This window comes from Electrophorus electricus, chromosome 6 (genome assembly GCF_013358815.1).
Source record: "Electrophorus electricus isolate fEleEle1 chromosome 6, fEleEle1.pri, whole genome shotgun sequence".
In the NCBI taxonomy this organism is placed as follows: Eukaryota; Metazoa; Chordata; class Actinopteri; order Gymnotiformes; family Gymnotidae; genus Electrophorus; species Electrophorus electricus.
Genome location: NC_049540.1, coordinates 9,407,554 through 9,432,634, shown reverse-complemented (window position 1 = coordinate 9,432,634; position 25,081 = coordinate 9,407,554). Strand labels below are relative to the sequence as shown.

General features: G+C 43.3%; 1 protein-coding gene across 2 annotated transcripts; it reads right to left on the bottom strand.

The window, feature by feature from the left end:
- Window positions 1–388: 388 nt before the first annotated feature.
- On the bottom strand, window positions 389–24,955 carry LOC113587131 (nucleus accumbens-associated protein 2). Of its 2 annotated transcripts, XM_035527490.1 has the most exons (7): window positions 24,806–24,955; window positions 9,439–9,546; window positions 7,863–8,718; window positions 5,218–5,394; window positions 4,825–4,930; window positions 4,092–4,189; window positions 389–3,934 (listed from the first exon to the last, which is right to left on the bottom strand). In XM_035527490.1, exons 3-7 carry the CDS (start codon window positions 8,680–8,682, stop codon window positions 3,384–3,386), a joined length of 1,752 nt encoding a protein of 583 aa, XP_035383383.1. In that variant the 5' UTR covers window positions 8,683–8,718; window positions 9,439–9,546; window positions 24,806–24,955; the 3' UTR covers window positions 389–3,383. The 2 variants fall into 2 exon arrangements, with proteins under 2 accessions (XP_035383383.1, XP_026881468.2); XM_027025667.2 differs by lacking the exon at window positions 9,439–9,546.
- Between the last annotated feature and the right edge of the window lie 126 nt (window positions 24,956–25,081).

Genomic DNA, 25,081 nt, shown 5'->3' with positions numbered 1-25,081 from the left:
ACAACCGATCCCTTGTGGACGTGCAAAAGCAATTACATAAGTCATTAGTTCATTAGTGCCAATATTTAGAGACCGCAAGGTCTTAAGAAAGAAGCATCTACAACATGACACACACAAATTAGCCTGTCACACACATTGGGCAGCATTGTCCTACCCCAAACAGCTTTCTGCCATATAGGTTAGCAGGCAACATTCTCTGAGTTCCTCTCAGCATCTAGTGCAACATTTTATATAGATTAGAGCCCAATAGTTTTTTGTTGTTGTTGTTTTGTTTGTTTTTTTTAGAAAAAAAAATGAATGTGAAAGGCAAATCCAAGAAAAGTCTTAGAAAGGTAGATATTGCAGGTGCAGAGATATGGAAATAGAATGGAAAAATGTTTGGGAGAAAAATAAAATGGATTTAAATAATTTGCTGATAGATTGAATGACTAATAAAACCATGGGCAACTTGAACACAGGACTAAATGCATTTTAGCACCAGTGTTAAGACAATAGTGTAATACCTCTTCTGGGTGATCATCTTATAGTACACAATTTACAGTTTAGTGGCAGGTGGAGTATTTTCAGACTTTTCTCAAATCTTCAACTATTCCTTTCAAATAGTGTTAAACCGACAGATATGGAGTACTTAGGCCTATCAGAGATCTGGTGATCACATCAAAACATAAACAAAATGAATTCTGTATAATCAGAATGAGCACCAGATTTTGGTCAGTTGTTGTCAGAATCCTCAGTTGTGTTCAAGCTTACAGTAGATACAACAACAACAACAAAAAAAAATTAAAACATAACATTTGACTAAATTATCTTCAGTAAATTTTCCCCTAGCCCATTTTGCTCCAAAAAAGCACATCAGAAATCATCCTTACAAAATCTCTCAGGTCTTCTTTAAGGTTCAGCAGTCTGTTACTTACTTCAGGTCATACCAAAGTGTGGTGGAGAAGGGTTTCTTTCTTCCATGCCAACTAGCTAGCTGTTAACTCGTATGCATATAAAATCAAACTGGGCCACATTTTCCCACAGTCATCCTAGTGTTAAGATCATCTTAAAAGAAAGAGAGAGTGTAATACTCACTCTATCATTTAAAGCTCTTTATTTTACGATGCTTTTGGGAAATCCAGCCCTTTTCAGTAGTCTCATTAAGGCACTAACCTTCAGAAACACAGCAAGTACATGACAGATTCATTGCACTGAATGGTGACTGCATGTTTAACAAGATGTCAGTAGCGGCCACATGGCACCATCGAGCATGACAATTCATACGCTTTTTGTTTCATTCACTAAATACTGCTAAATATCATATGTAACCCTCACAGATATGCTTTGTAAACATAATCATGTACTAGTGCAATTCAAAACCCTCTGATGCATTCTTAAAGCCACTCACACATAGAAATGAATAGGCAAGTATAATGGCACAAAAAATAAGCTTTAAAATTGGTGTAAAATTTGGTTCCTTCCTTCCCATTCTTAAAAATCATTAAAGAGCAAAACAGAAAATTCAAAATGGCACAAACTCAACATATCTGAAGATTCTGACAACCAGAAAATGCAGCATTTTGTATGGGAAGTCTGACTTTTAAACTGCAACTACATGCGGCTTTTTCTATATTCCATTTTCCATATTTTGAGTAGAAACTTTCTTTGCTCTAATAAGTCTTTGCAGAGTGCAATGACTTGTATGGAAGTGCAAAATAATCTTATATAACCCCTTAAGATAATATTGCCACAAGATCAATGTCCACAAAGGTCTTTCACAATGTATATGGGAAATACAGCATCATATTATACACCAACGTGACTAAATCACAGAGGGGAAAGACGGAGCTTACTGCATTTGCTATGGGCGACATGTCAGGAACAACAAAGCTCTGTGGTGACTTCTGACATAGTGTCAGAAGGTCATAATGTCGCTGTGCAATTTTCAGGCTTCTACATCCCTCAGAGCAGCCCTTGCTAACGTGATGACTGTGGGTCAGATCAAACCTAGCACGCGGGGGTCTGGGGTCCGGGATCCGGGGCTGAAGCGTGGGCGGCTGGGTTGCGGGGAGAAGATATCTCTAATCACGTTTTTCAAAACAGTCAAACTGAATGCTTCTGCCTCATACCCACCCCAGCCCCCCAAGTGCAAATGCAATAAAGCCAACCAAAAATATATATATATATATACTACTTTTGTTAAATAATTTACAGTAGAGAGCCATAGCCAAGATGCATGGATCCTAAACTCTTTCTTCTGACACAGTAAAAAGTAGGTTCGTGCTTGTTGCATTTGGCAGGTATATGGCACCTTCCAGCTTGAGCGAAACTTGGCAGAAATCAGGCCATCTAGGTTTCTGAGAAAGGAAAACTGTCTCTCCTTGGACGATAAACAATAGCTCTTCAGGGAAATGGCTGCAGTCCCTGTTTATTTTGGGATGCGGATTACATTGTGGCTTGGTGAATTGTATTCTTATTTAATTTTGCATGCAAGCGCTTTTTGTGTTAGTGCATGTTGTGGCGATACAGATATTTAGTATGTAACAGTCCACTCTGTAAGGGGGTTCTGGGAAGTGTAGGCAACCACCTGCTTTGCGGTATTACTGTGTATGTCAATAGGTGAAGTCAAGGTGGTACTGAGGTGGTGTGTTGGGGTGGGAGTGTGTGTGTGTGTGTGTGTGTGTGTGTGTGAGAGAGAGCGCTTGCTCTCTATACAAACACAGACATTGCATTAATTATTAAAGATATAACCTTGTAAGTGTTTGGTGTTTTACATAGGCCTTTCTGGGACAATCAACTGAAATCTAAACATGATCAGATTGTGCCTGTTTGTATGAGAAATGTTCTCACTGCGGACCAATGTGTCATTTTCTTGTTTCTGTCAGCTGTGTGTTGCTGTAATCTTGGAGAGTACAGAACATTCAGTGTATTTAAAAAACTTACATTAAATCTCCAAACGAAGGTCGCATGAAATACTTCTGTGTATTCAACAAGACATCTTTCCTGGTCTACATACCAAGAAATAGTAATGCCTACACTCCTCAGTAGATGTTAAAACCACTTGCTGTTGGACAGGGATTATAATTATCCGTTTGATCACCCCTAATCTATACTGCCACTGCAAATGTAGTAAGTTGTTAGTAGTAAGTTGTTCCTCTGCCTTCAAAGAGTTTAGAGGGGTGTTTAATGTCTAATGTTGATACACAGTTTTGAATTGTATTCTTTTATCAGGGTACTTACACAAGCAATGCCTGTGTTTGTCTTTCACCCCCCACCCCCCCCCCCGCCACATTGCATGTTAGTGTGGTTGCATGGGTACTGAGAGGGTTGTTTTCTGCAGTCAAGTGCTTCCATGAGAAGAGCAGCAGGGGGCGCTATAGAGAGAGCAGGAGAGCAGCGGGTCCTCACTGCCCATTTATCCTCAGACCTTCCACAAACTCTTCCTCTTGCTGTCCCTCATGTGGTGTGTGGCTCCTCACCCCACCCTCACCACCCAGGATGAGTGGGGTCGCCTCCAACGTCCCCTCCACGCTCTCACCCGCCGCACCTTCCTCGTCTTCCTCCTCGGGGCCCACTTCGCCCTGGGCTTCACCGAGCTCAGGCTCGTGACCCTCGGCCGTGTGCTCAGGGCTGTCCCCGTCCAGCTGCAGGTGAGTTCTCAAGGGCTCCTTACGTTCTCCGTAGAGCCGCTGGTCAAGGCTGAGCCCGGACGCCGTCAGGGGCTTGAAATCGGGGTCGAAGGGCAGAGGCACGCCCGCCGGCGTTCCTCCGAGGCCCAGGCCGAGCCCCACGGCCGCCGCAGCCGCCCCTCGGTACACCTCCATCCCATCGGGCAGCATGGACTTGATCTTGGGCAGCCAGCGCTTTCGCACACGCCGGGCATTGGTGCACATGTCGGCCGCAATCACGTTCATCTCGCTCTCCTTGAAGTTGGGGGCGAAGTTTTGACAGTAGACTGGTGGGAGGAATCACGAGGAGCGATGGAAGGCAGAAAAAGATGTTACTATTATACCTTCAACACGGTTCAACAAAATCGCGATTAACAAGCCTCAACTATACAATAATGCGCTAACATTATTTCAAATGATTATATTACATCAAACTTAACGTACGTTTGACAGCGTTGAGAACTCGGCTATCTAGAGGCTTTCGGCTGGGGTCACTGGTAGAGGAGCGGATTCCGGTCCCACAGCTGTTAGCCAGAGTGTTCCTGTACATACACCAACCGACCACCAGAGGGCACAGTGAAGAGGACGTTCATGCGGAATCATCTGTATATCAGATGACTCCAAACCTACTGCTGGAGACGTACCGTCAAGCAGACCTGAACTGTAGCCGTAATTTAACACACCTGGCTGAAAAAGGTAAAAATAAGGGCTGGGAGCTAAACTCTGCAGGTGGTGGTGTGCACATGCAGGCACCATACAGGTCTAAACATTATGCATCTCCTACACACAGCACAGCAAGCAAACATCAAATAATTTCTGTACACTATAATTAAACTGTAATAACTATAACACATTTTGAGAGACACACTATTCACTATTCACTATTATTAGGATTAATTCAGACTAGTCACTACCTTTTGGATTTTTACATATAAGTGTCTCTGCCAGGTAGAGAGGGTTCTGACACCCCAGAAATAGCCAGCCAACAGTACTCCTCCTGTGTTCAGGAACTGACCGGTGATGAAGAATTCAAGGATGGCTAACACAAACTGTTCATGGCCAGGGATGGCCAGTAGTCTTGAGACTGTAAACCTATAAGGTGTTTCTAATAAATAAACATCCCTAAGAAAGTGGGAGGTGGGCATGAATTATTATTATGTAAGCTCTCCTCACAAACCTGTCAAAGAATGTTGCCAGCAGTCTCCTCAGGAGAACCTTGTGTTTGATGCCAGCACACAAGTGGCAGTTCATCAACTGTCCCCTGGTCATGAACACCCCCGTACCTGTAACACACACCCACACCCACACAACTGGGCTCTTCAAAAGTACTCCATTGTCCCACTGCAGTCTGTCTGAAAGTATAACAGCCTCTGGCAGTGGCAAATCAGGTAAATGCAATGCATCGCGTGGCTATGACACCAGTTGTGATCCATTACATCATGCTTGGGCTTTTGGATCGCTATGGTCCTCACTCAAGCAAATAGCTGCCTTGGCAGTAGTACGCTGTGGGCACTGTTTAACTCTGGATGAGAAATAATAAGCAAGGGCCGTAGCAGGCAGCTGTACCCACCGGCCACTAGTTCCAGCTTCTCCCCAGGATCTCCCTCTGTGTAGAGTTTGGGGTGGCATCGGTAGCCGATCTGGCTGATGAGGCTGGCAGGCAGGGCCACCAGGTCACGGCGCAGCAGCATGCAGGGCCGGCTCTCCAGGGCCAGGGGCACGGACGTCACGTCGGACTTCTCCGAGACTATGGATTAGACGGGGGGGGGTTTGGGGTGGAGCGACACTCAGATCACCCAGTGGAATGAACACACTGTAACCCGGCATGGAAAAAGATACGCTCGGTGCAAAAACCAGGATGGTTCCCTTTGATGGTGCTGGCTTCTTTCAAGTCTGGTCACAGTTTGGCCTCCTGGGGGAAAAGTGACCATGTGTTTTGTATGGGGTTTAGTGGCTTTAGGTTTCACGGCTTGAGAGCTGTTACTGAGGCATGACTTATTGTGCTTTTTGGGGTCAGGTGAGGGGTGTGTGTGCGTGTGAATGGATTCCTTGGATTGTAAGCCAAAGTCTGATGAAAGGCAGATATAAAGCTTCCTGCGTGTCACTTCCTCCCAGCAGGCATTTCCTGTGGCCGCAACAATGTTTTAATGGTGCACAAGTGAGAAGAGTTCTTGGTTCTGTCTGTTCCTCATCCTCATTTAATTGACCTCTATGAATGACAATCTACTCAGTACGAAGACACACATGCACGCGCGCATGCACACACACACACACACACACACACACACACACACACACACACACACACACACACACACACACACAGACACACAGACACAGTGCTCTCAAATATCACACAATGTCACCCTCCTGATGTCCTAATTCATTACAGATGGAATGGATTTCAGGACTATCTGAAACTGAAGCCTTTGATAAAAACCCATGGCCCCATTTGACTGCAGAGAGCCCCGTGTGTGTCAGTGTAGAGGACCGAGTAAAGATACACACCACCTGAGTGTTTATTCATCAAATGGATATGTGCTGCCACACCCTTCACCCTCTGCTGCCTACCTGAGACATCCCGCTTCATGGATATTTCTAGAGTACTGATCTCACAAGATAGATCACCAAAGGATACTGAAAGCTACTGCTAAAAAGTATAACTTTGACTTTAAAACCCTCTTTGCCTTTATAAATGTTTTCAAATGTTTTATCTTTAATCCCAATCCACTGGAGAACAGTCTTCTGTTGTATATGCAGTTACACTCGAAAAAACCTATTTTACCCTATTTTACCTTTCAGTTGTCTTTGTACTTGCTGCTGGTCATATTTTGAGTCAGTAACCGTTAAGTGATTCATTGGACGGAAGCAGCAAACTTCAACCTGAAAGCACGCCTGCTTAGCAGAGGGAGACCTTCCTAGCAATAATCATAAGGCCAGACACCACTGTATTTTAATGTGGTTTCAAAGAACAGTTAGGAGAGAGTAGTGAAAATGTTTCAGTTTGACTTGCTCCCCACCCCATCCTCCACCTATTCTTTTGTGCAAAATCTTATTTAACACATTAGATGAGAGAAAGGCCTATTTAACAAACAATCTGCTATATCTTAAGTAAATAGAGACTCAGGCAGAGTTTCTTTTGCGCAGCTAAGTTGAATGAACAGGGAAAATTGCATAAACTAACAAATAAAAAAATCTTTTAGCAATCATGTCTTTATTTCTATTGAATTAAATGAATTTCAGATTGAGGACCTCAATCAGCTAGGCAAGCAAATTGCTCTCTCTCTCTCTATAATCTATCTGTCTATGGACCCATATATATATATATATATATATATATATATGCATATGCGCAAACAAAATGGCTTAACAGCTTTCCTTCATGACCATGGCAGTGACCTGATCGGCTGACAAAGACGCTAGTAAACAAGTCATGGACAGGTATCACAATATCACAATCACCATGACCCCACTAAGATGGTGATGAAAGGCAGGTGGAGGGCTTTCTCAGTTATGATTAAAAGCATAGAAAAGCATACACCAAAAACAGAATTGTATATATGAAGAAATATAATATATATTGGGTGTCTGAAATGTCCTGTTTCCCTGGAAATCTTGTGTATGACACTGCAATTTTTACTACCTCTCTCTGAGTCTCTCTCTGTCTTATTTATACATACATAGATATGACACATGCACACACACACACACACACACACACACACACACACACACACACACACACACACACACTGTTGGATGTCTGAAACATCCTGTTTCTCTGGAAATCTTGTGTACAACACAACAATTTTTACTACCTCTCTCTTACTCCTCATATATATATATATATATATATATATATATATATATATATATATATATATATATATATATATAAAATTTGTGTTTAGATGGATCCTTGATTCACCATAACATTAAAACATTTATAGTGTCCATTTACATAGGGCATTTTGCAAACTCAATGATGCCAATATCATGATAATGATTAACTAAAAATATATTGAAGAGCACTAAACACAAGCCAGAGATTCTGATTCCTGTACTCAACAGCCAGTTTAGGGTTTTTACTACACTAGTCCAATTTATTTAGCTTAGAAAACATGTCTATTAGATGAGATTAGACCATTATATAGGTGTGTTAAATGAGGAAATACTGAATTTTGCACTGAATTCATGAGCAGTAAAAGAGCTTACTTCCATAAGGGTTAGCCACGCGTCCGTAGATCTGGCTGAAGGCCTCCTCATTGATATCGTAGGACTCTTCCTCAAACTCCTCATCCTCATTCTGGTAGGAGATGGGACTGTCGGTTGTGGGTAGGCTGGATGCCCCCGGGCTGGAGCGCTCACCGGGGGTGATGGGATATGGCTGCATGTTAGGTGGGAACAACCCCACTGCACCTGCATAGAACAGAGAGCTGGTCCGCCCTGCTCGCGCCCCCCCGTCACCACTGGAGGTCCTCTTCACTCCACCCTGCAAGTGCAGCAGCTGCTCACCTAGCTCCAGCTTGATCTTCCGGGCAGGTGCCACAAGCGACGGCGCCCAGCCCGGTGGCCCCAGCACGGAGGCTGGGAGGTTGCTGGGACTCTGGGGCTCCGAGCCGGGCTCGTCTATAGCCGCCGTGGCCGAGTCACAGTGGGGCGAGTTGGCCTTGAACATGAGGTCCATGCCCCTCTCCACGATGTGCTGGATCTGCAGGTAACCAGCTGTGTACATGACCACGAGCTGCTCACTGGCAGCCATGGTAAGTTTCCCGGTGTAGCAGAAGGAGAGGATCTGCTGGAAGCAGGCCGGAGTGACTGAGGAGGGTAGCTCGAACTGTGTCTTGCTGCTGGTGCTGAACAGGTCTCGGAAGTAGAGGCTGCTGGCAGCAAGGACGGCCCGATGGGCCTTGAACGCCTGGCCCTTTACCAGGATGGACACGTCGCAGTACTGGCCCATCAGGCGTTGCTCGTTCAGTGAGCCCAGCACCGTGCTGCCGAAGTTGGGGATCTCCACGTGGAGCATCTGGGACATGGCGGCCAGCTTTCAGATGTTCAGAGAGTGGGTCATCTGAAGAGGGTGAAATGGGCACGAAGTGAGACGGCGGCACGTGTGTGGTGGAGAAAGAGCGAAGCACCAGCGGACAGAGGGCAGGAGCGAACAAAACACAAAAATCAGACACTTCTAGCCGAGAAGAATAAATCTGTCATTCCTTGTTAAATTCTACATTTCATTCAGTTTGGAGTTTGCAGCCACGCATGCCAATTCCTTCATTTAAACAAGTGCGTCGGCTGAGGTCGGGAAAAGAGAAGAGGGGAAGGGGGTGGAGAGACAGAGAGTGCTGTCAGCATCATCAACTGCAATACAAATTGCCCTGTTATTGTCATGCTTGCACATCCAATGGATTGAAATTCAGTTCAGAGACACAGACAGGCTGGGCTGGCGAGCCAGAGGCACGGGAGAAAAGGGAGGGTGAGAGACAGACAGCATGAGTCATGCAAAACCCACCAGGATCCTCTAGAAAAACAATCAGAAGAAATGAAAAATGTCACAATATGTGACACATACCAAAATAATCTGTTAACGGGGCATCAGTGAATACACCATCATATCCTTTTGTCATGAGTGCAAACAAACGTGGACAGCATAACCTGTCTCTCAAAATGTTTAAGAAGTCTAAAAAATGAGAAAACATTTTGCTGTGTCCTGATTAGTAGCAGTGTTTAAAGTCATGTAAAGTATATGAACAGTGAACACACACACACTCACTCCACACACACACCCACCCACCTCACAATTGCACAAACAGAGCAGAAAGAAAGAAGAAAGTAGTCTCAAGCCTCCTGATGACCACTTCGGCTCCTTGTCTTGTCAGACAGTTGAGGTTGACCGCACACTCTGAGCAAAAAAATCCCCCAACAACAATACACTCATCAGCGACTAACTACTTAAAACACACAAATCCCATAAAAATAATCTCCAGCCTCAGAGGCACAAATGATGATGGTGAGACACGCACGGTAGCTCATACAAGCACAGGAGTTACACTCTTGAGAAATGTGCTGCAGATGATTTCCAGGAACAGTAACTGAAACACCGCCACCCCAGCCCACGCCCCCCTGTGCTCCTCCCCTCCACCACACTCCTCTCCTCTCTATCCTTCCATCACAGAAGTCCGACCTGCCCGCTCCACTCCGCTCCGTTCCTGTGGCAGGCGGGCCGCGGCTTCCGCGGCTCTTGCGCGCCAGCACCCTGTCGGGGGAAGAGGAGAACTCCAAATCTGTCCGACTCTTGTTTAAACGTGACTCTCTTTCTCACACTTTGTGTCTCGCTCTCTTTTCTGGGCTGAATTCAACAAGTGCTGCTGCAGCTGAGATCCAGCATGCCAGTGCTGAATGGGAGGCGGTAAAGTCTGTGTGCAATCAATGCAGTATCTATACGTCGCAGGCAGGGCGAGAGAGAGGGTGAGCGGGAGGGAGAACAGGCTACAGTTACAGAGAGGGAGCCAGTCAGGGAAGGGGGAGGGGGTGCAAGACAGAAGGAGAGTCATTTAAGGACAGCACGAGCAAAGAAAGGCAATCATGCCGTAGTGCTTTCAGTGAGCTTCACACTTCAGAGCCAAACCCGAGAGACGCGGAACACAATGCTGAATAAATACAAAAGCTGGAACCTAGGCCAAACGTGCACCGCGCTGCATAAGTACTGACAGGAAGTGGTTTAAAAGAAGAAATCTGAATATGAAACTATGAAGCGGAGTCCTGTGAAGACCTACCCACACCATTAATCAGTTCAGCACCTCTTACGCCAAGACGTCGAGTATACTAACAAGTTATTCAACACAAAGGAATGTGACCTTATAAGAAACCAATACAGACACAATGCATTATTGAATGATAAGCCAAGAAGCAGACATGGATCCTAGGTTCAATCAATTTTAATAATTTTTATGCATGAGAGAGGGGCAGCCAATCCAAACTCTAGTGATTCACTTCCACAAAACTTCCAATTAATACTTTCCCAATAGCTATGGTCAGCATTCCTGAAATACACATAGTGCCATACATGGAAACAGCATACATGGGACAAACATAGACACACATGTTAACATTTCCCTGCAGGGCAGTGGTAACTCAGTGGTTAAGATACTTGAATTATAATCAAAAGGTTGTTGGTTCAAGCCCTACTGCTGCCAAGTTGCCACTGTTGGGCCCCTGAGCAACCATCAATTGCTTAAGCTCTAATGTGCTCATAATTGTAAGTCACTTTGGATAAAAAAGTCAGCTAAATTCCATAAATTTCAAACCCCCTGAGCACAGCTGTCTTTGAGATGCCTGGAATGTTCTAAAAATCTTTTGACCCCTCAATTTAATTCCACATTGTCAGAAACCAGTTGCCCACAACTGCCTTCAACCCTCTCTTTCTGATGTGTACCTGCCAAGCTATGTGTTTTTGGTACTCTCTCTCTGGCACAGACACCACTGAAGCTGTCCACTCTATTATAAGATTCTAAATGCTTGCTATGGCTTCATCTCCACTGGCAGACGAAAGCTGGAGGAAAGGTTAGTGTGTGTCTTCGACAGACAGCAGCTCTACAAAACGCAAGGCCAGCGTGAACCAAAGGCAGCCAAGCCGAGCCAGTCTCTGCATTTGGCTTTTGTCTCTCCACATTTCTGAGTGATCTGTCTGAGCTTGCAGCCGCTGGGGCACACTCAAATGGAATTCATTTCAATTTTCGAGAGGGACAATCTGTTTTGTCCACAGATTTTCCATTTGAAAGATCAACTCAATCCATTGTCCAGCAGGCCAAACACAAGGCACCAAAAAACACAATTCCATCCATAAATGATACACGTACATGATTACTGGGAAATCAAGAAAGCACATAACTACATAACTAGGAAAGCCACAATTTCAACAGCTCCACAACATTTCACATATCATGTGGCAATGGCAGATGGGACAGTCAAAGACAACGTTTCCTGCCAAATACGATGCAAATGGAGACAAAAGAGGAGCTAAGAAAACATTACACTCCACATAGAGAAAGATAAAAAGACAAAAACAAATCATTGTGCTTTCTTTTCTTTTCAACATGCTCTGAAAACAGTGTAGTTTCTGCAACAGTGGACGTTCGACATAAATCTTCCATTTATCATTAATTACCTAGGCCTAAGTCTAATTGTCTGAGAATTTTATGAAGGTGCATACCCTTATTGTTAGTGTACTCTGCATAAGTCAGTTTCCTAGATCAGAGTGTAACAATCCAGAATACATTTAAGAAATGTTAAATATTTTTGTTTTTAGTTTATATACATTTCAGAAACACAACCTCTAATCTTTTGGGAGACCCTTCAATGCTTTCATGAGTGAGCAGTCATGAAAATGCTTGCCTTAGTCTATCTTTATTCTAATGTTCTTCTCCCTAAAGGACTGGCGGATCTTCTACATCAGCACAACCATGTCCGAGATGGCTGCAGGGCGTCTGGGAGGCAGGAGAGCGTGTGTGAGCGCCACAGCCCGAGGTAGCCTCGCCCTGCTCTGCCAACTGAGCACGGCATGCCCCTCCGTCGCTTCACGCTACTCAATTTCTGTGCTACGCTCGCACCCGCTGCTGTCTCCCCGCCAATAAACGCACAGCGCTGCAATGCAGTGCCCGTGCTCACTTGGGTACAGAGTCTACAGACATGCATGTACGTGCCAGCTTGATGCCTGAAATAATGTTGAGTCAGGCCAAAAAAAGTCTCTGTTCTCTCACTCTCACCCCCCCCTCCCACTAAATATAGACTTTGCACACCTCTGATAACAATATAGAGAAACGAATCCTGTCAACCTCACTCGCGAATCCTCAAAGGACCTGAGCTGTTATTCAGAGCATGTCTTCTCAGTATGTGATGTAATGGTTGAAAGTTTTGACGCATGGCTACAAGCATGGAATTATCAAGGGAGACAGTCAGATTTTAAATGTAAATAAATGTGTGTGTGTTTAAATAATAAAAAAAAAATAGCATTGCAAACCCAGCTAAAACAAGTTTGAAACCTTGATATTCTTTTTTCATGTTAAAATATCGTTCCTTAAAGTGTAACGGAAAACATATACATTAAAACCAGGAGAAAATATGTAGTTTGATTCAAATAAAAACACATAGTTTAAGTTTAGGGACGGCATAACTGAAAACTCCAAGTATGTGTAACCTTCGGGAAAACAAGAACAAACGTGTGGACAGCCCCAGAAAAGGAAGCCTGTGTGCCAAAAACACACGCTTATCCATACCGACCAGCTTTACGTCTCCTTGATATGAATCGGGCTTTATAAATATTCAGACACTGCGGTGGTTCTCATGTCTGAGTACACAGGCACATCAGATTCTATCCACGCGGAGCCGGCGGAGCGTCCTGGCAACACGCCCACCAATCAGCGCAGCGGACCGGTCTGAAGCGCGTTCTGGGGATGCGCGCGGCGGGCCGGCGGCTAACCGAAACGCTGAGAGGCCCGATGAGGCAGTAGTCGAGCGTCTCAGAGAAATTTAAAACGCCATGTTTTGGGACATGGCGCGGGAAAAAAAGTTAACTGTCTTTTTTTTAATTTTATTTACCTTTTAAATTACCTTACATATCTCACTGCAATTAAGGTAGAAGTAAAGTCGCACCGGAGTGCTGTTTTACTTGCAGTGTTTTTGAGGACACGCGGCGCGTTAACAGTAGGTCTACATGTAAACAACAGAAGTGCTGACGATCGCACGTTTCGCTACCTTCAAGAGATGAGATCAGCTACAAGGGGAAATCCGGCAGAAACTCACCGACTAAGCTCGAATGAAGCCCCATTTTCACATTGTCCTCGGTAATTAAATAGCTGTCTGAGCAAAGTAAACCAATAAAGTGCTGTCATCATGGTTCTGGCCATGCTGCCCATCAACCACAGACCTGAGGATGTCGGTTGGTTGCCTTGTGGTCTTGGAGGCTTTCTAATGTATGAACCGAAGAAGGCTTTCGTACTACCTCAGTACGTTGAGAATTCCCGCTAAGAAGTCTTATGCCCGATAAAGATGAAAACCCGCTGTAAATTGCACGCTGTTATCATAAAGTACACTTAGAAAATTCATCTCAGAATTGTCACCACCTCAGTCGGTCATGTCTGATTTGAGTTCCGCGACCACAGATCGCATAAAGGTTCCCCTCGAAGGGATTTAACTACTTTTGAGCAGTCTTAGATGTGAATAAAGAAAATTAAGATTTTTTCCCCCTGATCTACCAGAGGCAACAGCAGAAGCACAAATTGTTCCGTGGGCCAGGGTCCTGCTGCCTAGTTCAGCATTATGGTAACACGCAACCCTCCTAACCACTGATCTATAATATGGTACGTTCCCATTACCAGCCTGAAGTTACTCATCTAATTATTTGTCTTAATGTGATTCAAATCAGATTTTAAGTGCTGTGTGGACACACAAATCCAATATTTCCAAATCCGATTTGAGTAATTAATAATGGAAGTGATCCTTATCTACATTTTTAAACCCAACGATTTTCGACAATATTAGTTTGGCGGCGGGATTTATTTTATTAGCTAATTAATCTATTTGGTTTGGTTGAAAATGCGATAAATGTCGCTTTTGCGGTTATCCCTGAAATGTTGGAAATGTGTGAACACGGTTGTTTTCAGTTTATACAATGTGCTATAATTGATTGGAGCTTGAATACAAATGTATTTTACCCTAAAATATAACATTTTACCGTTATTAATAATTTTGTCTATTTTTTCTCTGTTGGCAACACCCCCTAAGATTAGCTAGTTAACTAGCGAGGTAGCTAACGTTAGTCAGCCAAGATAGGACATGCTTTCAACATCCCATGCACCCATCCATCGTGTTAGCGTACTTGCTACTTACTACTTGCTAGTTACGTAAAATCTAGTTTAAAGAACGTAGTCTCTTTGGTGTGTTTTGAATAGGCCTAACTGTAATACAGGATGCATAATAATATTAGAGAGCATTGCGGTTTTAAAAAGACCATCATTTCAATAATAGCAATACGTTTGTGTGTGTGTGTGTGTGTGTGTGTGTGTGTGTGTGTGTGTGTGTGTGTATGTATATATATATATATATATATATATATATATATATATATATATATATATATATATATATATATATATATATATATATATATATATAAAATATAAACCCAACAAATTTAGCATATTTAATATACTTACTGGACCAACAAAATACCATAAAGTAAAACAAAAACAACAATAATTTCCATCAGTTGCCATAAAAATCCAGTACTTCACTATACATTCAGTAGTTTTGATGTACCTGGGTATACTTTCTATGAGATCAATCTGCTTTAGATATGATGTGCAATCCGCATGTGGCCATCTAGTCTAATACAGGCTTCCACAGAAACTGGCCACTTCACATCTATAATTTAGCCAGAATTGTTTTAATCTTGATTTTATTAGACTTACAAGCCTAAAAGTCATGGAGCTTCCACAGAAACTGGCCACTTCACATCTATAATTTAGCCAGAATTGTTTTAATCTTGATTTTATTAGACTTACAAGCCTAAAAGTCATGGAGTGTAGGTGGTGGGGTGTGAACTGAAGGAAACTGATTTATGTCAAATTATTTTGTCACATGCATGCTGTACACAGACAAAACAGAATGCACAGCCAAGTCACAGCCATATTATCAGCTCCATGTTTGTGGATTTTAGTTTTGTTTTTTTTTTTAGGTTTGTGCATTTTGAGGCCTTGTTGTTGTTCCATACATAAAAACACATAAGTTAAAGTTAAACTTCACATATTCTCTCTGACCATATGCTTCTGTGAACAAGCTACACATCCACACACTAAAAGGAAGTCTGACCAATGGTTCTGTGTAGGGTGTGTACATGTTCGACCAGTTGTGGCATGCAAGAAGGCGAGCCCTATAAAGAATGGTCAAAACAATGCAAAAACAAATGCATAAGGTATGGTAGGAAGAAAATGTCAACATATCTTGGGCATTTTAGGCATTTTAGAAATCCCGGCCAGAGACATTTTTAGCTACCCAAAAGAGGACATGTCTGGGAAAAAGAGGACATATGACTCTAACGTTAGTGTTAGAATTCCCTACAATACGACTCACTTTTCTGTAAACAGCCTATCCTTGAATTAGTAGTGCTACAACTTTATTCACTCTCATGTCATGCTGTCCTATGCTGTTTATTTTTTGATAGGTGCAAGGCTATGTCAAACGGACTGGAGCTGGTGATAGACGACTGTCTCATTTTAGACACCATATATCGTGTCATGTCTGAACATCATGTTTAAACATGTTCCACTTGCTATGTCATTTACATATTTTTGCTTACTCATCTGCTTTGCCATATATTCTCATGTATCTCTGAATAAAGTGTGCATGCTTTTCAGCATCTCTAACTCTGTGTCACTCATTCTGAGGAACATGCCCCAGGGCTCTGAGGAAGACAGTGGGACCAGAGGGACAGGGTAAAGGAAAATAGTGAATTTTTCCTTATAGGTAGATCAGCTGTAATTAAATTAAGCCATTTTAGTACCAACCAACAGTTACAGATAGATAGCAGCTGAATCGTTGGTAATGTTTGAATATATACGTTAGCAAAAACATAACAAGCAATTCATATTAAAATGAACAATACAGCCATTAAGTGTTCTAATTAACTGCCCCCTGTGGCCTTTTTTTGTATCCCTTAAAAACAGATTGAACTGTACTGAAAGGCTGTGTGTTGTGCTGTCCATAAGAAACAATATAGTAGTATATAGGTATTAGGCACACCAATATGGCAGATTGACCAGTTCTGGTGGCCTAAGCAACAGAGTTAGTTTATTACTGTGTCAGATATACACAATACACAAGTCAAGTTCTTTACTAAATATCAATGCTCTTAACCCTAACACCCTAAGCCTAACCCTAGGTCTATTATATAGAGAGACTTGGCAGTGTAGGGGAACAGTGAACCCCTGTGACAAGTTCCCACAGTATGTGGGACCAATGTCAAATTACGTAAATCCAGAGCTGAGGAGCATCTTTTTAAGGTTCCCATTATGTACTATATAGAGCTGAAGAATATGGGACATTGGGAACATAGGAGTGACCTGGGCTTGTCAACCCGGGCACTAAGTCACCAGTTGCAGCTATGGTCCCAGGCGGGTACGGACAATAAACAAAGATCCACTGCCAGCTGCAGGAGAGGGAAGCCTCTGCCGCAGTGGCAGGGCAGGAGAGCTCAAGATCATGGGCACGGCCCACAGAGCCTGCTCAAAATGGAAGGCAGAGGCACACTAAACTTTACTCGGTGCAGCACAGCCTGGCAGATGTAACATACCCAGGACAAAAGTCAAAGAAAAGTGGAGTAAAGATGTATTGAAGCATTTCTTGGAGTTGTGCATCTTAGACGAGAGGCCAGAGAACATCCAAAATGAATTGGCGCCACGACGACATTGATGCATGGCAGAACAACAGCGTGCCAAAAACACTGCGTGAAGCACGATTCAGTGTCCTTACTTCATGTAGCAAACCACTATGAAGCACTGCGGTGTTTTGTGTAGCCATAGACGTTTATGGGCTGCAGGTGTGTGCGTGTAGTGCAGCACACTCTGCATGGTAGGGGGACTCACTAAATCAATCCACAAGAGGAAAACTCTGCAGTGTTCCTTGCCACTCAGTCACTGGTTTTTAAGGACAAGCTGCCCTGGTTCCTCATGAGCAGGAACAGAAGCAGACAGACAGGAGAGACAGACAAGCAGGACAATGATGTCTCTCTCTTCCGTTCCTTTTGCCTCATTGTATCATCTGAGTTTTACAGATGCCCCATGGTCTCCATTCGTTGTCCTGTTGTCTCCGCCACTATTCTGCCTGTTTACATTCTGGATTACAGTACTGTAAAACAGAATGGAGTTGCAGAGAGATCTGCTTTGTGACTGGTACTAGGAGCACTGGAAGTAAGGGACCCAGCCTTTGTGGGGAATCCTACCAGAGAGAAGTATAATGGTCTGTTTCTCAGTGATATTTATGCGGAAAACTAAATCAGCATTAGTTTTATTGGGCTGTATTGAGCCACATAGATTACTAGACAAAATACTGCAGCTACGATTCCATAAGTATATGCTTGCAAATACAAGCGTAAACCGTTGTTAATTAAAATGATCATTTGTTCTGAATACACTTTTATTTTAACTTCCACCAAGCTTTTTTATTATTTGGACATACAAAGCTTAAAAATCAAACAATATAGTTTCATTGATTTGTTTGTTTATAAAGATAATAGAGTTCACCTTGAGATTTCCATCTTTTCTGCAAGTGAACCTTGAGTCAGGAAACATATCAGTGATTAAGCGTTGTAGAAGTAATTTTATAAAATGTCTTGCTGCATGTCTTGTCTTATATGTATTAAAATGTGTGGTTAGACATTATTATTAGTATCAATCAGGACTTAACTATAAAAAGTGCACAAAAATGAAAGTTGGTCATGACTTGAGTACATGAAACATATAAGCTTTGGAGAGCATGTAGTCTGCACACGATTGTCCTCTGTTGTACCATCTCCTCGCCCATAAATAGCTTTATAGGTTTCCAGTGCATTACAACACGTGCGGATTAAAAGACACACAACGTGCAGCTCTTGTTCTCTCTCATCCCCTTTTGACAGGCTCAGCACTGCCTGAAGGGTCAGAAGTCACAAAGAGGCTTATCATGCACGTTACAGTTTTCTCAGAGCAAGGCTGGGATTTACTGTGAACCTTTTAAGGTTGCCTCAATTCTGTGACTTTCTGCTATTTGTTCTGTTTATGATTGTGGGTTGTTTCTCACAAAGATTGTCATGGAAAGTGTTTGTTGTTGCTGTTTCTCTTTTTATGTTTTAGTTTGAGGCATGAATGGAAAGGAATAAGGTCAATTAAAACAGATGACCAAACTGTTATGGCTTTAAATGCCTATAACAGGGTTAAAGGTCAATTCAGCCCATTTTAGTGCTGCTCTTCATCATGTTTCAGGGCCAGAAACTAATTGTTCCACTATCACATGCATTCTGGACTCAGTGATAAAAGATTTGTAAGATCTGGTCATTACTGCAGTTAATGAGTCATATTACAACGTCATCATACGTATTCACTTTATTTAAAGGCATAAACCTTCTGTAAAGCACCTTTGTATAACATCTATACATCTATACTGAAAAAAAAAACTTTCTACACAAATACAGTTAAGTAAAAACACTCTTTTCAAATAACTAAGTGGAATTCCTCTTAGGTGCTTTTCCTATAAGGTGCTTTTTGGTATGTTTAAGTGCACCCTCGCCCCTCAGACACACAAATTAGTCAATCTGTGAGTCAGTTTTAAATGGCTCTGGGAATGAAGGCAACCTAGAGCATAAGGGATGTTAAGCTCAGTAATGGATTTTTTTTTCTTTACACGTACAAACAGCACCCTCTACTCCATTCATCAGTGGCTCGGTGTTCTGGCTGGATATTATTTGTGGACCATTCTTTGGTAATTACATGGTAGTGTGCATTGCACTGGTAGACTTTCAGGAACAAGATTGTTGCTGGAGTTTTTATACAAATCAGTGTCATCGCTGGACTCTGAATATTCTGGATTAAGCATGATGAAGTACTTGCCCATGGCTAATGCAAACTGTGCAGAGCTACAGATGTGGCATGGCTTTTAATTTTGCACCTACATGGTAGGTTTTTCTAAATACGTGAACGTCTTGTCCCGTTAAGTAGAGATAGGGTGCCGAAGCAGAGAGGAATGGTGACGAGAGGAAATGAGAGGAGACTAGAAGAGATGAGGAGACAAGTGGAGAGGAGAGGAGACGAGACAAGAAGACAGAATGAGGAGAGGAATAGAGACAAGGAGGTCTGGCCTCCTTGGATTCCAGGTTTTTTCCACTCTCCTGGAGCTGCACCAGGGATCTGGCTCAGGCCACGCATAACACGTACAGTTCAGCTGTGCACAGGAGACGATTCCCATAACAAACGGGGGAAACAAAGACCTAAAGAAGAAGGAAAGTGATGGCATTGGGAGTATCTTAAATGATTCCTTTGTGGAATCCTGCTGGAGTAAAATATACATTTTAGGTTTAAGATTCAATGGGCCATGTTAGTTTGTGATACAGCATGCATGACACCTTAAAGCACATGACAAGGTTAACTCAGTCTTTGGCTGGAGGGAAAGCCAGCATATAGAAATTGCATTGTAATTACATATCACATGACACCATAGAAGTGTATGTGCATAGTACATTTGATAGCATGCAGACTAACATGCAAAAACCTGCCCGGCAGAAAGGAGCAGGAGTGCCTGTCCCATACACTAAAACAGATCTTGCGGATTCAATTTAATAATGTTTGTAGAAAGAATAATGTCGTGTCATGCAGCAATTATGAAATATCAGCAGTGTGATTTCCTGTTAATGTACTTCTCTGCAACTAAACTTGTTCAGCTACTGAGTGGATTTTAGTATCCTACAATAAAGTCTTAAAAATGAGATATTACATAGAAAATACACAAAGAAAATACCATATTTCAAATACAACCCCAATACTGAGGGCCCACATTAAACATAGGGCTAAGTGTCATGGGCACCGATTAGCGATCAGAACAGCAGTTCTTTGAGAATCCCCATTCCTGAAATGAGCAAATAAGCAATAGATAAACTAACATACACACATCAACTATTAAAGTAAATTAAAGATTTTACTCCTCCAGCTTTGCTGCCTCAAACAGTGCAAATAACATGATTAAAAAACAGTTTATTAACCATTCTATGATTTTTCACACTTGCATCACAGTTACACTAATGTTTGTATTTCCAGTGCTTCTAGTGGATGTGACTCATGGCTATAGTGGTGTCTGTTCATTCGCATCCTTCAGAAGATTTCACTTATCTGGGTTAGGACCCAACTTTCATTTATGGTTAAATTATGGAAAAAATACAATGAGTGCAAATGTTCTAAATAGAACACTATACATGCACACACTCACTCACTCACTCACTCACTCACTCACTCACTCACTCACACACACACACACACACACACACACACACACACACACACACACACACACACACACACACACACACACATACACTCACTCACTCACTCACTCACTCACTCACTCACTCTCTTTCCCCTTGGGTGCCACATACAGAAACACAGACATGCACACTCATTTTCTCTCTGTCTAGCTCTCCTTCTCTCACTCTCTCCTTTCCTCCCCCACAGGGACACACACACACACACAAACTGGCGTGACATCCATACCATGTGATCATGCCAGGCGTTATGCCAAAGGCCAGCCATGTCACTTACCAGAAATCTCACACAGAGTGAGGGGGGAGGGGAGAAACAGAAGAAAGGGGCTTTTAATTTATCCAGCACTCTCATCACATCTTCTAACACACACACACACACACACACACACACACACACACACACATAGGCACGCACACGACCGCACACAAAAATACAAAAGCCATATGAAACTTCTACAGCTGAGACACAGAGTGCCTGGCACAAGTCAGGGCTAAATGTTAGTCTAACATGTCTGAAATTCCAAAAAATGTGTTTATTGTTTAGTGTTACAGTTCTTGGGAAGTGCAGGGTAAGAGCATGCCTTCACTGGTTCCAGTGCTCCCTCCCTTCTTTCTGTGGCATCTGGGTGGGAGATTACCTTCACCAAGCTTTCCCTTAAGATGAATACACAGCAGTATGTCCGAGAGTGGACAGATTTTCCACGAAACAACTGCATAAGGGACAGATAAGTTACTGTTTATCCTCCAACAAAAGGAAAGGTGTGAGCGCAAACCACCCACGCTTTACTGCAATACCTCACTCAGTGTTACAGCAGCCAACAGTGCACTACTGCACCTGGAGAGTGACACACTCACTCACTCACTCACTCACTCAGGAGAGTTTAATAAAGCATACAGTATAGCAAGCCCCATTTGAGTTTTACATGCCAGTGTCTCATGACATAGTACACATAGCGAGAGGTTCGTAGTTACTATTAATACATGCCAAGTGTGGTTCCAGGCACTCTAAACAACACAGGCCAAATACTGGACGGCAGGGACTGCGTCCTCCAGATTTTGTGGCCCTTGGAACCGTGTTGAAAAAACTGGCTGCTCTGCTTCCTATTTAGGAAAAAAACTAATGGCCAAAATAGCATGTCTAAAGTTACATAGGAGTACAGCTTCAGATCATCTGGCATCTTTGTGATTAAAGATGAAGGAACGGCCCCAGTCTGTGTTCTGGGGCTGCCTGGAGATCGGCTGTATGAAACGTAGCTTTCTGGGGGTCTCCCATTCGAGTAGTTGAGGTGAGCTGCCTGCTGCACACAGGGAGTCTGCGCGTGGCCTGGATTCACGCATTCTGGTCTGTGTCGTGTATTTATTTGCCTCACCATGTCCAGGGGCCTCATGACAACCACAGAGCAAATGAATGCTCAGATCTATGCGAGCTTACATACAGGATGCAGGCCAAGACAGCCTTGCAGGCCAAGAAACAGCGTGGGGCTGGCCAGCTTTAGATCAACAGTCGAGGCAGAGAAAGGCAAACACTGCACAACTGTGAGGTATAGATGTTTAGTGTGGCAACGTTCCTTCACTGGGCTTGTTGCAATGTGTCATAAACATGTCATAGGACCTGTCATAACAGCCCTGTGCAGGACGTTTCGTATACACTCCTCAAAGTAAGCCATCAACTGTTGTCCCGGCGCGTCACACGCAAAAGGAAGTCCAGAAGGGGATCTAAATACTGATTCGTGTGAGGGAGGTCACTCTGTTCAGGGAGGCATCGCCTACCAAGGAAGCGCTGGTGGCGGGCACCGCGGAGGTGCCTGAGTGGGGGCCGGGCGCGGGCCGAAGGTTCCGGGCTGCCACTTTGTTTGGCACGGCCCCCTTCGGCCCCCCGTGTGGAATGTTTGGTGGTGTGCGGCCCGCGGAGGGCAGCCAGGGACACAGCGCAAAAATCCAGCTGGTGCATGTCATGTAGGGCTTGGCAGTGGGCCAGGCGGAGCACAGTGTTGTTAAGGGCCCGCGCTGAGGGAGAAAAACATGGCTTGTATGTTGTGTGAGAAGACACGGGGGCCAGGCGTTGTGCACAGCTGATGACCATGTTTCCTCAGACTCCTGAGAAAGCAGTTAAAAAATGAATACGCTGTCCATGTCTGCTGGCTACAGTGAGACTCTTCTATAAATAACACGATACAGAGCCAACCGAGTTGGATTTCTATGGCCTAAAACATCACCTTTAGCCATTTATACAAATTCTTGAGCTTGCTTTTTGCTGTATATCTTGAATATTACTTAGAAAAACAACAATAAAAGAGTAGAGAATAAATAAATAATGAAGCACCTGCGATGTAAAACCAACAACCTACTAGGCAGGTTAAAAACTAACTATACATACATGGGTTTACATAAATATTTCCTCTGTTACTGAAGAGTTTTAGAAAGGCAGCATTAAAGGGGTTCGCATGTGTAAAACCACCCAGCTCTAGTCAGGCATGCTGGGAGGAACAGCTGGGCTGTATTTCATACTGGTGTGTACCCAATGAATGGAAACCCTTTGGGCCCAAAAGCTTGGCTACGGCAGCAGAGCTCCACCAAAACAACGGTGCGGCGAAGCCTCCTTGCACTGCAGCCACAAGCCCTCAGCTGGGCTGGAGCGCAGGAAGGTGCTGTGGCAACATTCTCAGCTGCATAACCTTTTCTGGGGGGTTTTCTGCTCTGGTATGTGCGCAACTTAATGTATAACAAAGCTTTTAAACACTTTATTGTGAATGCAAGCGAGAAGGCGAGAGAAAAGGAGACTGAGGGAAAGACAGATAGGGTAAGAAAGCGGAGAGAGAGAGAGAGAGAGAGAGAGAGAGAGAGAGAGCGAAAGAGAGAGAGGGAATGCAGGAAATGCCATGAAGAGCACATGCAAGTTGTATAGGAAAGGCAGCATTGTGCATAGTCACATGTCTTGGAAACCAAACAGCAGCACGCAATAGTTACCACACACACTACACGCACAAACACACGCACTCGCACACATACGCTCTCTCGCGATCTCTCCTATGGCCAAACTTCCTTTCTCCAAGTTAGTCATCATATCAATCTGAGCCTAAGTCAACAACTAAGTCACAGTTAAAAACTGTGAAAAAAGATGTATGTGATCGGTAATCATTTAGAAGTCAGCTTTCTCTTCGTTCCGTGATTACGAAATGAAATCACTGATATTAATTATCGCATGTCTTCTTTGGACGTAGCACGTAAGACATTACAGCCTAATATAATATATATTACGCTAATATAAGTTACATTTGTACGACATTAGATATCAAGCATACAATTGTTTAAAAATAATTAAATGAGGACAAGCATATCATGACAAACAGCTGCTAAAAAGAAGATAGTTCTTTGAGTATTATTCTTTGAGTGTTTTTTCAATTACAGTCTTGAATCGTCACGTTATACTATTAAATGCTGCGCTTTTGAGAGTCTATAAGTTATAGTCAAATAGTTAAATGTTCCTAACGTTATCCTTGGACACTTTTCCTAACGTTACAGAAAGCAACTTTTAGGTAAATAGTCACGGCTTCGAAATGTTCATCTTATTACCGTCCGCATTCCGGTGCCAGCACAGAAAAAAAAAGCAACGTGTGGATGCGTTTGCAAATTTTGCGCGAGCAAGTAAGCCGTAGGCTGCCTACGTTTGAGGTGCGGGGTTCTTTACTCGTGACGCAATCAGCAATTTTATGTCATGCACCGCTGTCAAGTCAGTAAAAGTGTCCTTCTAACGCGCGGCAGCTCACGGGCGCACGTAAACACTACACTCACTCCGGCGAAACGGACGACATTCCATCACAGCCTAATTTTCATTTTCGCAATTAAGTTGCCGTTAGATCATCAAATCAATGCCGGGACGGTCGGCGTGCCAGTACTAAAATGTCAACAAGAAACTGAAAAAAAAGGTGCCGCTGCACAAACTGCGAGGTCCATTTCGATACCGCGAACACTACATCAGCAGGAATACTGTAGCTCACTCTTATTAACATAAATCATTGAACTAGGAAATAAAATATGGCAACCATATGCGTCATACAAGCAAACCATAAAGATAGTAAGCGATGATGCGCAAAATATTTACCCAATATGTCCCTCCTCCATAAAAGTGAACTACTGGTGGACACCGTGATATTTCTTCGGATGCAAAGTTTTCCAGGGTCCTTATTTGTCCAGGCCCCTTCTTCACTTCGTGTGCTCGCTCGCTCTTCTATATGCTCGCTCTCTCCCCATCTCTCTCTCTCTGACTACCTCTCTCTCTATCTCTCTCTGTCTCTCTAGCTCACTCTCTCTCTCTCTCTCTCTCTGTATCTCCCTCTCTCTCTCTCTCTCTCTCTCTTTCTGTCTCTCACTCCCTGCG